This window comes from Oncorhynchus nerka, linkage group LG9b (assembly GCF_034236695.1).
Source record: "Oncorhynchus nerka isolate Pitt River linkage group LG9b, Oner_Uvic_2.0, whole genome shotgun sequence".
NCBI lineage: Eukaryota > Metazoa > Chordata > Actinopteri > Salmoniformes > Salmonidae > Oncorhynchus > Oncorhynchus nerka.
Window position 1 is genome coordinate 202,379 of NC_088424.1, and position 16,881 is coordinate 219,259.

Consider the following 16,881-nt stretch of genomic DNA (forward strand, 5'->3'; position numbering starts at 1 on the left):
AAATATAAAACACAACATGTAAAGTGTTGACTTTATTATATTTATTTCTTGAACTTCTTACATTTTCTAATAATTGTGCCAACAGTTGTTGCCTTCTCACCAAGCTGCTTTTGCCTATTGTCCTGTAGCCCATTCCAGCCTTGTGCAGGTCCACAATTGTTTTCCCTGATGTCCTTACACAGCTCTCTGGTCTTGGCCATTGTGGAGAGGTTGGAGTCTGTTTGATTGAGTGTGTGGACAGGTGTCTTATACAGGTAACGAGTTCAAACAGGTGCAGTTAATACAGGTAATGAGTGGAGAACAGGAGGGATTCTTAAAGAAAAACTAACAGGTCTGTGAGAACTGGAATTCTTACTGGTTGGTAGGTGATCAAATACTTATGTCATGCAATAAAATGCAAATTAATTACTTAAAAATCATACAATGTGATTTTCTGGATTTTTGTTTTAGATTCCGTCTCTCACAGTTGAAGTGTACCTATGATAAAAATTACAGACCTCTACATGCTTTGTAAGTAGGAAACACTGCCGATTTTGCAGGTTATCAAATACTTGTTCTCCTCACTGTGTGTGTGTGCGTTTATATATTTTAAATTGTGGGATATTTTCAATCAGTCAGCAGGTAAAGTCAGTGGGAAAATGTCCCTTTCTGAGGGTGGGGGGGCTCCCCTCAACGTATATTGAAACGTGCCGGATTGCCCTTTTTTAATACATTTTTTGGGGTGTGTTGATTTCTGAATGTCAGTTCTCCCTCCCTCATATCTTTATCGGGCACACGCATGAAGTATGTACATGCCCCCTTTCTCTTTCCCTCTCGCTTTCACTCGTGTCTCAAATTCTTTGAGGGTGTTTTTAAATTTGCATATGTTAGAGCGAGTAGAGGAAGGGCTTTCGTGTACTTACTGCATGCGCTTGCCCATTATCAAGAGGTGAGGGAGGGAGAACTGACATTTGAAAATCAACCCACCGAAAATGCGCGCTGCTGCGTCCTAGCGCAGGCTAACGCTCACCACTCACCCTCCGAAAAGCAGGCAAAGTTTCCATGTTTAATGTGCAACGGATAGAGCGAGCGAGAGGGGCGGAATGTGCTGACGCAGTGTTTTTTTGTCTTAACACCCCAAATTAATAATCAGTGCGGTTTAGCCGTGCACTGCCAGGAGCAGAAGGCTGCCAAGCTCTGGCCTCGCGAGCGGTGGGCCCGAAAAGGAGGCCCTGGCAGCCGGCCACAGAGCTTTTGCTTGTTCAGGATTTTTGATTCAATCCTTTATTGTGCTCCACTCAGGCAAAGGGCCAAGGCGAAACAAACGCAGAGAAATGACTGGAGGGATGGAAAAAGGAGAGGGAAAATAAAAAGGGAAATGGGATCTTTTTTTTCTCTCTTTTGCCTCACTCTGTTGCCCTTCCCTCTCTTTCTCTCTTCCCCACCTCTCTCCTTTACCTTTTTAAAAAATATATATATTTGTAAAAAAAAATGTATTTAAACTTAAACTAGGCAAGTCAAGGATAGAGGGAAAGGAGAGGTCTTCATTTATCCCCATCTCCTTTCCCTCTAACCCCCTCTATCCCTCCCTCTCTCCTTTCCCTCTCGCTCTCTATCTCCCCCTCTCTTTCTCCCGCTGTGACTGAAAACACATTTGGTTTACTGTATGGGGTGGTTGTGGTGAGGGTGAAAAGTCGACAACTCTGTTTTTTTGTTGTCTGTCTTCCCCTTTGTCTGAATGGCAAATTGCTTCTCTGAGTATTTGTATTTTGAACACTGTAAAAGTAATGTATAAGACAATAGTCTTGTTGGCTGCCTCCAATTGCTGTTTATGGGCTATGTGGTCTTTTTTGTGCAAATATGAAATGAAAAGCACATGCATTGTAAAGGACAAGAAATAGTCTGGTCGTGCTCCTATGTCAATGGAGGCCTCCTGGAGTCCCGTTTTAAGGTCTTGTCAGAAAATGTAACCATCATTTGTGTTGTTTCAGATGTTTCTCTTCTGGATTTGACCGAGCAGTTCACACTGCCAGAAACTGCTCCCCACACCCTGGTGAACCTAGTAGAGGCCATTGAGAAGAAAGGTACACACCAACCAACACACAGCACCATAAACATGCATACACAGTAAACATAAATAGGAGTGGCCATTCAGAGGAGAGATACTATGGGAATGCAATAAATTACTCATAGGTTTTGGAGTAATGGACCACTGTCTAATACCTCCACAGACTGCACTGCACCGTTACACTGTGTTTATTTGTCGCTGACAGATTTATTCTCACCTGTGCGCTGATAGTGCCATGCAGTGTTGCAGGACAGGGTGCTACATTCACACTGCATTATGGAGGTCTTCATTCACAGTTTCTCTCTTTCACACATTCAACACACACTTCCCCCCACTCTAACCAATTTCACAACATTGTGTGAAATATACATATTTTAGACAGACGTGTCAATTTCACGGTTCGGGCCATAGTGTAAATGACACATTTTCATTTACATCGTACATTCAACAATTCCACTCTTTCGAGAACACATTCAGCCCTACAAGGGTGCCTTGTGGTATGCAGACTGAAATACTTCCTCTAACATTTTCTTCCACACAGGTTGCACAGATTGGTCTCTTCCTCTGCATCATAGCTTCCCCTGAGTGTATTCATAATCACATCCCTAGTAGGGATGGGCATGAGTAATGAAGTCCTCGAACTGATGTCAAAACTCAATCTTTACCAGAGATTTAAATAAAAAATAAAAATCTAATATTGTAAAATTATTTGGTCGAAATGTTGTCTTTAAGACTAAGTTGATTTGCATTGACTCTGCTGTTCCATTTGTACATGTGCATTTGCGGGCTCCTTAAATTCTCTTTCGTGTCTCACTCAATTGCGTTCTGACCGCTCCTTCTACACACTCGTGCTGAGTTCGACTACAGAAATAAATGCCTATAAAAACATATCTTACTGATAGGATACACACGCTATATTCCTTACCAAATAACGACAGTTTTTAAACAAATTCTAAATGGACTGGTTGACTAAAGTAGGGAAATATGTGTTCCAACAATGACTTGCTGTTTTGGAATAATTGTCATTTTCCTACTTTGCTGTTGACACGAGTTACCCCAGCCACAAAGTCAAAATTGGCTATATCGTAAAAATTCATGAAAACCAACATTTGCATTTTGGTCTAAATTGAAGGTAGGGGCTAGGCATAAGGTCACCGGTGTGGTTAAGGTTAGGGTTAACGGTTAGGTTTAAAACAGTCCAGGGTTTATGATTTTGTAGCTGTGGTAACTAACGTTAGTGACGACCGTACTTTGCGAGCTGCTAGTGACATTTTGAATTGGTACGACTCGGCTATTACCCCGGTAAACACAGATTGGTTCCACACTGAAAATAGGCAACAATATTAGTTTGAAGACAGAGCGTGTTATAATCCGAATCCTGGCCATAGTTCATCCCCATGCAGTGTTAAATGTAGAACAATTCCAAGGAACAGGCATAATAAACTCAATCCAACGTCTGTATATCGAAAAGAAGACCGATTTTGTGTTTTTTGACCCTGAAAAATGTATTTCAACTGCCAAATTGAGCCACATTTTAAATGAGCACTCATTGAGAATAACTTCCAGACACGAGATGCGAATCCCACTACTGTTTTTATTTTATTTGACATGTTTGTTTTTTTACTATAAAATAGGTGTCTTGATTGTAATACGCCTCTGTAAATGGCAGCTACATTATCATAATTAGGTACTGTTGGCATATAGATAAATGCACACACTCCAACTGTCAAAAAAGTTTAAATGCCAGGCCCTAATCCCTAGCGTCTTTACATTTTAATGTGACCATCTGTCTGCGTCTGTCATGCCAAGTCAGGCAGTCATGCATACTATAGAGGGGCTATTTTTTAGAAGGCTGATGAGCTATTGTCTCGATTCGTCTGCAGGTCTGGACTGCAAGACACTGTACAGGACACCTGTGGTATCCTCCAACTCGGAGAGCCCAACACAGAGCTGGAGTGGTGGTGAGTTACTCCTGTCACGCTCCAGCTGTATTTGTTCTGTTAGAATTAGTATAGTAATGCTCGAGGTGAAGTGACGTGTTTTGAATGAGTGTTAACTCACCCCCCACGTATTTATCTTATTAGACTTCCACTAGTAGAAGGCCATTTTATATCCAATTTGGGCTAACAACACTTACTTGGTACAACCTCTAAATAATACATGTATACCTTTTCTCAAACCCATAGTGCATGATAAGACTTGCTACACTATTAGCATATAAATGTAGGTATATCATGCACGTAATGCATTCAAAATGCTCCCAATGCTTTTTCCGTGTGGCTGAATGAAATGCAGCTGGCCGGACCCACTGACTGTCTCTCTCCCCCCAGAGGTGGAGTCGGGTAGTGACGTGGGCGCCTTGTCGGAGTGTGTGGTCCGCTACCTGAGGGAGCTGCCGTCCCCCGTCATCCCCCCTGGTGTTTACCCAGACCTGCAGGCTGCGCTGCAGCACGGCGCCACGGGTACATGCCACATTTCACTGACCCCTGCTTGTGCTCAACTGCCCCCCCCCACACACCAACCCATCCCTATCCCAGACGATACAGACCTAGGCTATAGAAAGTCACAGAATCACATGAAGCTGATTGTGTGGCGTGTCAATCGCGTGCCCCCCTCCTGCCTGTGAGACTAAGCCAGTAGTGGAGTGCTGGGGATGAGCTAGTCACAGGCATCCCAAAAATATTTTAAATTATAAAGCTACCCTGGTCCCTGGGGATGCCAGGGACTTTGTGTGTATGTGTGCTGAGAGCGAGTTCCTTGTTGTGTGTTCACACTTGCTTGTGTGAGTAAGGGGCTGTGGTAACATGTGGTCTGCCTCCTCTCACAGACTTGGCAGCAAGCAGCAGTGGAGGCAGGGAGCTGAGCCTGGTCCTGGAGAGGGCCACTAGTGTGCCCCTGCACCATCGCCTCACTCTGCAGTACCTACTCACACACCTGGGCAAGGTGGGCCAGGGCTCCCAGCTCAACGGCCTGGACCCTCACACCCTGGGCCTGGTCTTTGGGCCGCTGCTGATCCGGCCCAGCTATGCTACTGGGTGAGTAGGAGAATACATGATCTAACATTCACACCCCTGAGTCAATATTTGTAGAATTACCTTTGGGCAGCAATTACAGCTATTTGGAATTTCCAACACATTACTGTTTCTTATTAAAAAAAACAAGAAGTCAGTCTTTGTTGATTGTTGTTGTTTTTACAATGTTCTAACGCCACATTCACACCACCCAGACATATGCCAACAAACAACAGAGTTGGGTCAGTGTATGCCGCTCGTCTGTGTTGGTTGCCATTTTGTTTGGTAATATTTTGTCCAATTCGGCATGTTCAATCAGCATTTGGTGTCAGGAATGGGAGTATTGTGTGAGCAGTGCGCAAGCATCATAATGGATTAAATTCATACTGTATAAACCGTTGCTTTTCACTAGTTCTCAAATTGCTTTACATTGGGGTAACTAAACTCAAACCCCACCCTTGTGATGCACAGCAGCCATTTTGTGTCGGATTGCGTAGTTACCACACAGCTAGTGAATATCCTCTTGAGATGGACAAGTGAGGGCTCCAATGGCACTGGTTTAGTGGAAGAACATGTGATTGTTAGTGCTCTCTCCCTCGTGTGACTCAAGAGGAAATCCCTAACGCTAAAAGCTGTTATTACAGACTGCAGCTGAGTACTTTTCCCCTGCCTCCTCAGCACCATGTGTTTGAATGACCTGACGCTGACTGAACATCTTATGACTATGTGTCTTACTCCCTGCTGTTGTTGATTGACAGGTGGGAGGTGGGGGAGGAGTTCCCTGCACTAGCGCTGGAGAGGCTGCTGATGGAGAGGGCCATGGGACAGGATGTCCCGCCCCCTGGTATGGATGGGTAGATACAGTGCTCTAAATTTGGAGGGCTCGATAGAAATTAATATAGAACCTGGACTGAATGGAAATTTTTGTTTTTTGAATGGTTTGCACTATTTACTGTGCATAACTTAGTGCTGATTTGTACAGACTAATAAGCACACACGAAACATCTCCAACTAAAGATGATTTGGCTTGTGTGTCAGGATCTGTATGTGTAAATGAGACTTTTTCTATTGAAAATCTCTTGTGATGTTTGCTTGTCCAAAACATTCTAATCTAATGGGGTTTTCGGTTGTATCCGTGTGTTTTGTATAGCTCTACCAGTCAAGCCAATGAAGGCCAAAACCACGACTCCAGCCATGACTGAGACTCACATACTGAGTGATTCCGAGTGGTACTGGGGGGAAATCTCCAGGTAAAGAGCCACTCGTGTATCAATAACATTTCTAAATCTTCAATTAAATAATTTACCACATCAACAAAATAGTTTTGGCCCCCAAGTTCTCTGAGGGGGGAAAAAAAACTTTATTTTTTATTGTTAAACTGTGTTAAAACACCAGCAAATCAGCTCCAAGTGATTTTAATAAGAGATTGCCTTTGGAAATTATTCAAACATTTACATTTACATTTAAGTCATTTAGCAGACGCTCTTATCCAGAGCGACTTACAAATTGGAAAACCCCTTGACTTTTTCCATGTTTTGTTAGGTTACAGCCTTCTAAAATAGTTTTTTCCCTCATCAATCTACACACAATACCCCATAATGACAAAGCAAAAACAGGTTTTTAGAAATGCTTGCAAATGTATTAAAAATAAAACAGAAATACCTTAGTTACATAAGTATTCAGACCATATGCTATGAGACCCGAAAAAGAGCTCGGGTGCATCCGGTTTCCAAATGTATTTAATATTAAAACTGAACTATTTACATAATTATTCAGACCCTTTACTCAGTACTTTGTTGAAGCATATTTGGCAGCGATTACAGCCTCGAGTCTTCTTTGGGTATGACGCTACAAGCTTGACACACCTGTATTTGGGGAGTTTCACCCATTTCTTCTCTGCAGATCCTCTCTAGCTCTGTCAGGTTGGATGGGGAGCGTTGCTGCACAACTATTTTCAGGTCTCTCCAGAGATGTTCGATCAGGTTTAAGTCCGGGCTCTAGCTGGGCCACTCAAGGACATTCAGAGACTTGTCCTGAAGCCACTCCTGCCTTGTCTTGGGTTTGTGCTTAGTGTCGTTGTCCTGTTGGAAGGTGAACCTTCGCCCCAGTCTGAGGTCCTGAGTGCTCTGGAGCAGGTTTTCATCAATGATCTCTCTGTACTTTGCGCCGTTCATCTTTGCCTTGATCCTGACTAGTCACCCAGTCCCTGCCACTGAAAAACATCCTCACAGCATGATTCTGCCACCACCATGCTTCACAGTAGGGATGGTGCCAGGTTTCTTCCAGATGTGACCCTTGTCATTCAGACCAAAGAGTTCAATCTTGGTTTCATCAGACCAGAGAATCTTGTTTCTCATTGTCTGAGAGTTTTTAGGTGCCTTTTGGCAAACTGCAAGCTGGCTGTCATTTGTCTTTTACTGAGGAGTGGCTTCTGTCTGGCCACTCTACCATAAAGGCCTGATTGGTGGAGTGTTGCATAGATGGAAGAAACTTCCAGAAGGACAACCATCTCAACAGAGGAACTCTAGAGCTTTGTCAGAGTGACCATCGGGTTCTTGGTCACCTCCCTGAACAAGGCCCTTCTCCTCCGATTGCTCAGTTTGGCCGGCCAGCTCTAGGAAGATTCTTGGTAGTTCCAAACTTCTTCCATTTAAGAATGATGGAGGCCACTCTGTTCTTGGGGACCTTCAATGCTGCAGAAATGTTTTGGTACACTTTCCCCAAATCTGTGCCACGACACAATCCTATCTCGGAGCTCTACGGACAATTCCTTTGACCTCATCATGGCTTGGTTTTTGCTCTGGCATGCACTGTCAACTGTGGGACCTTATATAGACAGGTGTGTGCCTTTCCTAATTATGTCCAATCAATTGAATTTACCACAGGTGGACTCCAATCAAGTTGTAGAAACATCTCAAGGATGATCAAAAGAAACAGGATGCACCTGAGCTCAATTTTGAGTCTCATAGCAAAGAGTCTGAATGCTTGAATTTGTAACAATTTCTATTAACCTGTTTTTGCTTTGTCATTATGGGTATTGTGTGTATATTGCTGAGGGTTTCTATTTAATATATTTTAAAATTAGGCTGTAACGTAACAAAATGTGGAAAAAGTCAAAGGGTCTGAATACTTTCCAAAGGCCCTGTATGTGATCATATACAAATGTAAGCAAGGTTTGAAGTGGTTATGTTTTAATCAAATATTATATCTATTTGGGTTTCTTGCGGTCAATTTTGCAATCTATTATTTGGAATTATATTCCGGACACCTGACTATCCGCTCAAGACAAAATCGTCCCGTGGCTGAATGTAGTTGATGATCCCTGGCCTATAGTATTTATTTATCCAGTAACCACATTTTTGTGTGGATTAAAACTGGATTATAGTAAAAAAACTATTTGTAGATTATGGTATACGATAATCAGCTCTCATGAAACAGCCTATTGTCGTCATGTGCTAGTCATTAAGTTGTATTGTGTGTTAAAGTAAAAAATCTTGTGTAATTTGGTCAGCTGCGTGATTAACTGCTTTGTTCATTCGTGTTAGAAATTGAGAGTTCCGGCAAAAGTTTCCACCCTCTCAAAAGGAAACTCTCAGCCAGAGTCGAAACAGTTTTAAGCACCTCCTTCGCCAAATCCTAATATGTCCAAATAACCAGTGACGAAAACCCCAAAATCGGAGCTTCTGCTGCTAGTTGTCTCACGCATTCCATTTAGTCCTGGAAGATTCTTTGGTCTACGAGTAGAATCTGCCCATGGGAGGTTATATTGTGAAGGATGTGGCGCTTTCATCAATTCACAATCCCCTTCAACTGTGCCATTGTTGTTTCCAGGGAGGAGGTGAACGAGAAGATGAGAGACACCCCTGACGGGACGTTCATGGTCCGCGATGCCTCCAGCAAACTGGAAAGAGAGTACACACTGACCCTCAGGTGAGAGGCTACTCCTAGTATCAAGTAATATAGTACATGTCTTATGTAAAGAGCGGAGGACAGTCAACATTACACATTTACTAAACGTTTGTAAATGAGTGATTTTTTTATCTCCTTTAGAATGTGGAATGTAAGTTTGCTATTGCGATTCTTGGGTTCACGTAAGGAAAAAGAGCAAATGGTTCAAAAGGATCTACAGAATGAACCTGTAGATTTCAAATGTATTTCTTGCCATTGACATTGATGTCTCACCGTTTCTCCACCACAGGAAAGGAGGCAACAACAAGCTGATAAAGATCTGCCACCGGGGCGGTTGCTATGGCTTCTCCGAGCCGCTCACCTTCACCACGGTGGTGGAGCTCATCAACCACTACCGCCACGATTCCCTGGCCCAGTACAACGCTAAGCTAGACACCCGACTCCTCTACCCCGTCTCCAAATACCAACAGGTACCTACTTTACACTACATGTACATTGACAACGACAGACAACTTTACTGTGCATCGAAATTGAACTTTGTCCTATTGCTGGCCTGCCTTTCTAACCTTAGGATTACCACACCCGCCTAATCTTCTGTAGTCTATGCCAGGACCACAGATGCATATTTCAGCCAACTCTTGAGATGTATACATTCAGTTAAAAAAAAAACATTCTCTCCGCTCCTCGAATTCCAAAACATTGCCTGTTAGAGTGCAAGTTAGAAGACATTTTCACAGAAAGGTTTGATTCCTGCTCAATTTGTATTGCAGCATCATTGTCCTCCCGCTTGATTGGCTGCTTTGTGAATATTGTCACTGACAGTTGTATAACGTTGCTTTCCTCAGGAGCAGTTGGTGAAAGAGGACAGCATTGAGGCGGTGGGCGAGCAGCTGAAGGTGTACCACGAGCAGTACCAGGAGAAGAGCCGGGAGTACGACGTGCTCTACGAGGAGTACACACGCACCTCACAGGTACTATACTGCTTCCTGTACTGTAAAGGGCGTACTGGGTCCATACTTCTGGAACACAGCTCTGTCCCAATACTCTGAAATGAGATATTTTTCTTGTATCCTTCTTTTATCCTTGCTCTCTAACCAATGATCTGAGAGGACAGGTGAAAAGAAAATGGTGGAAATTCACATCCCTCCTAACTGCCATTGCCATGAGTGGAAAAGCGAAGAAGATAAGACTCCATTTCAAAGTATTTCAAAGTCCTGTGTGGTTTAGTTGGTAGAGCATGGCGCTTGCAATGCCAAGGGATGTGGGTTCGATTCCCACTGGGACCACCCATACGTAAAATGTACGCACACATGACTGTAAGTGGTCGCAAAAGGAGAGGAAACAAATAGGAGGATTGCATTGGTCCCATCATGCGCCATGCTGACTTGTGTTCCCCTGTGTGTCTCTGTCAGGAGCTCCAGATGAAGCGCACGGCTATCGAGGCCTTTGGCGAAACCATCAAGATCTTCGAGGAGCAGTGTGAGACTCAGGAGCGCTACAGCAAAGAGTCCATCGAGAAGTTCCTACGCGAAGGCAACGACAAGGAGATCCAGAAGTACGCGTTTTGCCTGTCCATAGTGACATGGGTATTTCAACCACAACTTGTGTTAAACTAGTACCTCTGTATGTACGTAGGCTGTATTTAAGACAATTTAAAACATCAGTCAATGTATTGTAAAGAACAGTCAAACCAGACCACTACCAATGAACCCCAGAGGTGATTTGTTATGGGCCCCCCCCCTCTCACTTCAGGATCCAGAGCAACTCGGAGCGTCTGAAGTCTAGGGTGACGGAGATCCACGACAGCAAGAGAAAGCTGGAGCAGGATCTGAAGCAGCAGGCCACTGATAACCGAGAGATTGACAAGAGGATGAACAGCCTGAAGCCGGACCTCATTCAGCTAAGGAAGATCAGGGACCAGTACCTGGTGTAAGAAAACGCAATACTATAGAGACATTTTTTTGTTTACCAGGAAACATTATGTTTGAGTGACGTGCACTCATCCCGACATCATCACAAAGCTCTGTAGCAGGATAGCTAACGCTGATGACCATGAAAACACGCAAGACTCATGGCTATAGCTATGTTCAACAAATTATATTATTTAAATATGCAGTTTATATATATTATATTACTATTTGTTGACTGAATTGAAGGGGACTTGTGTGCAATTCTGTTTCTTTGGTCTTGCAGATGGTTGACACAGAAGGGGACGAGGCAGAAGAGTATAAATGAGTGGCTGGGCATAAAGAACGAGGCAGAAGAGTAAGTGACAAAGTTGCAACATTTGGCAAGTGTTTAGATTGCATGTTATAAAGCTATACCTGTTGGGTGCGTCTGTAAAATGTGAATTTGAAACTGTTGCCTTGTATTCTGTATTGACGTTATATTGTTCTTGTATTCTGTATTGACGTCATATTGATGTATTTTCGGGGGAGGTATTTTATTAGGATCGCCATTAGCTGTTGCGTCAGCAGCAGCTACTCTTCCTGGGGTCCACACAAAACACGAAACATGACATAATACAGAACATTAATATAATAGACAAGAACAGCTCAAGGACAGAACTACATACATTTTTAAAAAGGCACACGTAGCCTAAAAAATACATACATACACAAACTATCTAGGTCAAATAGGGGAGAAGGCGTTGTGCTGTGAGGTAGTGCTTTAACTGTTTTTTTTAAACCAGGTTTGCTGTTCATTTGATACATTTGAGAGAACTCAGGGGTTTTCTTTAATGGAAGCTTCTCTTATGTCAAATGTGTACTGGGGGGGGTTTAGTTTAGTTTATTTTTACAGGGACAGTGCACATTAATCAACGTTTCAGTAAAAGTGACGGTTTTAGCCAGCCGGCTAATTTTCAACCGCAGTCCCTGGGCAGGTTATTAAAAACAATTACAATATAGACAATAGCACCATAGAACAAGCAAGACATAGCAACATAGGACAAGCAAGACATAGCATACAGACAGAGCAACATAGAACAAAAAGCAGCAAGACAAAATTCATAAAAGCAACAGTGTTTCCACACCTCACAAGCTACAGACAACAGACAACATGGAAAGCGGCAACACACAGCTAGGGACCATGTTCACAAATCTGATTGACCTTTAGCCAGGTCTTTAAGCATTTTGTGAAAGTGTGATATGTGGTGCAGTTATGTGTGTCTGATGGCAGTGTATTCGAGACATGGGAAGCTCTCACAGAGAATGCAGATTTACTAAAGGTGCTTTTCCTTAGGGGAACTATACAGTCACCTCTCATGGCAGACCTTGTGGATCTGCTGCCATATGTCTGGGTTTTCTGTTTAACAAAAATATTGAGTGGAGGGGGAGCCAGGCCATTAAGGATCTTGAATACAAGACATGCGTCGGTGTATTGCACAAGATTTTCCCAACTCAAGAGCTCATGCTTTCTAAGGATGTGACAATGATGATGGCTATTGGGCTTCCTATCAAGCACTTTGAGAGCCTGTTTATAGACAGACTGAATAGGTTTTAATGTTGTACAGCAAGCTTGGGACCAACTAGTCAAGCAGTATGTTAAGTGGGGGAGTATCATAGATTTGAAGTACAGTTTTGCTACCTCTGTAGTCAAACAATTTCGTATAAATCGGAAATTAGCTAGATTGAATTTAGTTATTTGAATTACCTTTTTCACATGCTTTTTAAAAGAGAGGTTGGAATCAAGTATGATGCCAAGGTACTTAAAATTGGATACCACCTGGAGCTTCTCCCCTGACACATAGACATCTGGCTCAGTAGCATCTGTTGCCCTCTTTGTGAAGAACATGAGTCACGAGTCACTGAGCCACTTTGTAACCTGGACCATTACAGTAGTGAGTTCTTGTGCAGCTTGTTGTTTGCTCTTTGCATGCACATATATCACTGTATCATCTGCATACATTTGAACTTCAGACCCAGTACAGACAGAAGGCAGATCATTAATGTACAGGCTGAACAGGAGGGGCCCCAGTATTGACCCTTGGGGCACGCCCACATCATAGCTACGAGTGGGCGACAGCTCATTGCTCCCTCTGACACACTGAGTTCTGCCTTCAAGGTATGATTTCATCCATCTCAAGGCATCAGTGGAAAAGTTGAACTTGGACAATTTTGTGATGAGAATCTCATGGTTAACAGTATCAAAAGCCTTCCTTAGGTCCAGAAACACAGCCCCAACAGCACCCCCTTTGTCCATCTTGGACTTCACATTTTCCAGAAGAAAGCAGTTGTCCGTTTCTGTGGAGTGTTTCGCTCTGAAGCCAAACTGCATGGAGTGTAATGTGAAGGGGCTGTTGTTGAGGTGGGCAATCAATTGTTCTGCTACACACTTTTCAACAACCTTTAACACCACAGGTAGTATACTAATGGGCCTGTAGTTACTCACGTCAGCAGGGTCGCCTGATTTAAAGATGGCCGTTATTATGGCCGACTTCCATACCCTTGGAAACACACCGAGACCAATAGATGTGTTGGTGACCTTAGTAATGGGGCCAATGAGTGACTCTTTGTAGTTTTTAAGAAAGGTAGAGTCCATCCCAAACACATCTTTGGCTTTAGAGTTCTTTAGTGAGCTAATCACCTTGTTCACCTTTGACTCAGAAACCTCCCTTATGATGAAGACAGGTTGAGTGGGATGTGGGAGGGGTCTCGAATGGTTGAGAGACAGCTATTGGGGAACTGTGGGGGGGGGTTCGGGTTCACGTTTTTGGCCTGATGGTAGATCGGTCAACATGCCCTTGAGCAGGTCATTGACCCTGGTTGCTACTGTGTGTCGCTAGGAAAAACTCCCTAGAAAGGCCAAAACCTAGGAAAAAAATCTAGAGGAACCAGGCTATGTGGGGTGGCCAGTCCTCTTCTGGCTGTGCCGGGTGGAGATTATAACAGAACATGGCCAAGATGTTCAAATGTTCATAAATGACCAGCATGGTCAAATAATAATAATCAAAGTAGTTGTCGAGGGTGCAGCAAGTCAGCACCTCAGGAGTAAATGTCAGTTGGCTTTTCATAGCCGATCATTAAGAGTATCTCTACCGCTCCTGCTGTCTCTAGAGAGTTGAAAACAGCAGGTCTGGGACAGGTAGCACGTCCGGTGAACGGGTCAGGGTTCCATAGCCGCAGGCAGAACAGTTGAAACTGGAGCAGCAGCACGGCCAGGTGGACTGTGGACAGCAAGGAGTCATCATGCCAGGTAGTCCTGAGGCATGGTCCTAGGGCTCAGGTCCTCCGAGAGAGAGAAAGAGAGAAATAGAGAATTCGAGAGCATACTTAAATTCACACAGGACACCGGATAAGACCGGAGACGTACTCCAGATATAACAAACTGACCCTAGCCCCCCGACACATAAACTACTGCAGCATAAATACTGGAGGCTGAGACAGGAGGGGTCAGGAGACACTGTGGCCTCATCCGATGATACCCCCGGACCGGGCCAAACAAGAAGGATATAACACCACCCACTTTGCCAAAGCACAGCCACCACACCACTAGAGGGGTATCTTCAACTACCAACTTACCATCCTGAGACAAGGCCGAGTATAGCCCACAAAGATCTCTGCCATGGCACAACCCAAGGGGGGGCGCCAACCCAGACAGGAAGATCACGTCAGTGACTCAACCCACTCATGTGACGCACCCCTCCTAGGGACGGCATGAAAGAGCACCAGTAAGCCAGTGACTCAGCCCCTGTAATAGGGTTAGAGGCAGAGAATCCCAGTGGAGAGAGGGGAACCGGCCAGGCAGAGACAGTCTTTCCGTTCACCTTCACACTCCTGGGCCAGACTACACTCAATCATATGACCCACTGAAGAGATGAGTCTTCAGTAAAGACTTAAAGGTTGAGACCGAGTCTGTGTCTCTCACATGGGTAGGCAGACCATTTCATAAAAATTGAGCTCTATACGAGAAAGCCCTGCCTCCAGCTGTTTGCTTAGAAGTTCTAGGAACAATTAGGAGGCCTGTGTCTTTTGACCGTAGCTTACGTGTAGGTATGTACGGCAGGACCAAATCAGAAAGATAAGTAGGAACAAGCCCATTTAATGCTTTGCAGGTTAGCAGTAAAACCTTGAAATCAGCCCTTGCCTTAACAGGAAGCCAGTGTAGGAAGGCTAGCACTGGAGTAATATGATCAAATTGTTTGGTTCTAGTCAGGATTCTAGCACTAACTGAAGTTTATTTAGTGCTTTATCCGGGTAGCCGGAAAGTAGAGCATTGCAGTAACATAGATGTAACAAAAGCATGGATTAGTTTTTGGACTGAACGTTTCTGATTTTTGCAATGTTACGTAGATGGGAAAAAAAGCTGTCCTTGAAACAGTCTTGATATGTTCGTCAAACGATTAGGATCCAGAGTAACGCCGAGGTCCTTCAGTTTTATTTGAGACGACTGTACAACCATCAAGATGAATCGTCAGATTCAACAGAAGATCTCTTTGTTTCTTGGGACCTAAAACAAGCATCTCTGTTTTGTCCTAGTTTAAAAGTAGCAAGTTTGCAGCCATCCACTTCCTTATGTCTGAAACACAGGCTTCTAGCGAGGGCAATTTTGGGGCTTCACCATGTTTCATTGAAATGTACAGCTGTGTGTCATCTGCATAGCAGTGAAAGTTAACATTATGTTTTCGAATGACATCCCCGAGAGGTAAAATATATAGTGGAAACAATAGTGGTTCTAAAACGTAACCTTGAGGAACTCCGAAATTTACATTTGATTTGTCAGAGGACAAACCATTCACAGAGACAAACTGATATCTTTCCGACAGATCAGATCTAAACCAGGCCAGAACTTGAACCGATTCATTTTTTATATTTTCTGGGTCAATGTTTGACTTTTTCAAGAGAGGCTTTATTACTGCCACTTTTAGTGAGTTTGGTACACATCCGGTGGATAGAGAGCCTTTTTATTATGTTCAAAATAGGAGGGCCAAGCACAGGAAGCAGCTCTTTCAGTAGTTTAGTTGGAATAGGGTCCAGTATGCAACTTGAAGGTTATTGTAAACAAGTATATTGTATGTTTTGAATATTCAAAGAATAAAAAATTAATTAAAACAGTGTGGTGTACTGCAGGGAAGCTCTCTAGACCCTCTACTCTTTTCTATTTTTACCAATGACCTGCCACTGTCATTAAACAAAGCATGTGTGTCCATATTCTTGTTGTAAAAAGACATTTACACAATGACAATTATGTCCTTGCAACCAATTCTGCCCACTGAGAATAACCAGGTTGCCTTTCCGTAAAAGCTGCAATGCCTTTAAACTCTGCACCAGCTACCCAAAAGTAATCCTAACACCTTTTATAAAGAATTTTGTAAAACATCCAGTGAGGCGATGAGTCATTAACACCCTGTCTCCCTCCTACAGCTCATACTCGCTGGTGGAGGAGGATGAGGGCTCGCCCCACCACGACGAGTGCACATGGTACGTGGGCGACATCAAGCGCACCCAGGCAGAGGAGCTGCTTAGGGACAAGTGTGACGGCACCTTCCTCATCCGAGAGAGCCAGACGCAGAAGGGCTCCTACGCTTGCTCCGTGGTGTGAGTGTTCATTTCAGTGTGTTACATGTCAGTCAAAAGGGCTAAGATTATTCTATGATGGGCTGAACTATTTTAAAACGGGCAAAGAAAATGTATGCGGTTTTACTTCCCACCTGTTGGCCTCCCCCAAATGACCATTGTACACTGTGCCATTTAATAAAGAGGATTCCAAAGGGGGGAGACCAATATAGCTTCTGGGGAGGTCAAAGCTGTGTGCTGGAAAACCTTGGCAGTGTTGAGGCTTCAGACCAGCCCTAACATCTCACTTAAAATGTAGTTTTTAGTGTTTAATTACAAATGAAATGTCTGTTAGTGAAAAGATTTTTACATTTAGTTTGTTTCTGTAAAACATTAAATGAGGTTGCGCTGTCTCCTC

The 16,881-nt window shown here is 43.5% G+C and overlaps 1 protein-coding gene across 2 annotated transcripts in view; it reads left to right on the forward strand.

Moving 5' to 3' along the window:
- LOC115114221 (phosphatidylinositol 3-kinase regulatory subunit gamma-like) overlaps positions 1–16,881 on the forward strand; it is a 50,502-nt gene that overhangs the window by 32,288 nt on the left and 1,333 nt on the right. For both annotated transcript variants that reach the window (XM_029642294.2, XM_029642295.2), the window contains exons 3-15: positions 1,971–2,063; positions 3,931–4,008; positions 4,378–4,509; positions 4,875–5,082; positions 5,817–5,902; positions 6,209–6,308; positions 8,890–8,988; positions 9,257–9,437; positions 9,813–9,938; positions 10,380–10,522; positions 10,720–10,896; positions 11,161–11,232; positions 16,332–16,505. In XM_029642294.2, coding sequence (XP_029498154.2) covers positions 1,971–2,063; positions 3,931–4,008; positions 4,378–4,509; positions 4,875–5,082; positions 5,817–5,902; positions 6,209–6,308; positions 8,890–8,988; positions 9,257–9,437; positions 9,813–9,938; positions 10,380–10,522; positions 10,720–10,896; positions 11,161–11,232; positions 16,332–16,505 — 1,669 coding nt within the window. The remainder of the gene's footprint in view (positions 1–1,970; positions 2,064–3,930; positions 4,009–4,377; positions 4,510–4,874; positions 5,083–5,816; positions 5,903–6,208; positions 6,309–8,889; positions 8,989–9,256; positions 9,438–9,812; positions 9,939–10,379; positions 10,523–10,719; positions 10,897–11,160; positions 11,233–16,331; positions 16,506–16,881) is intronic.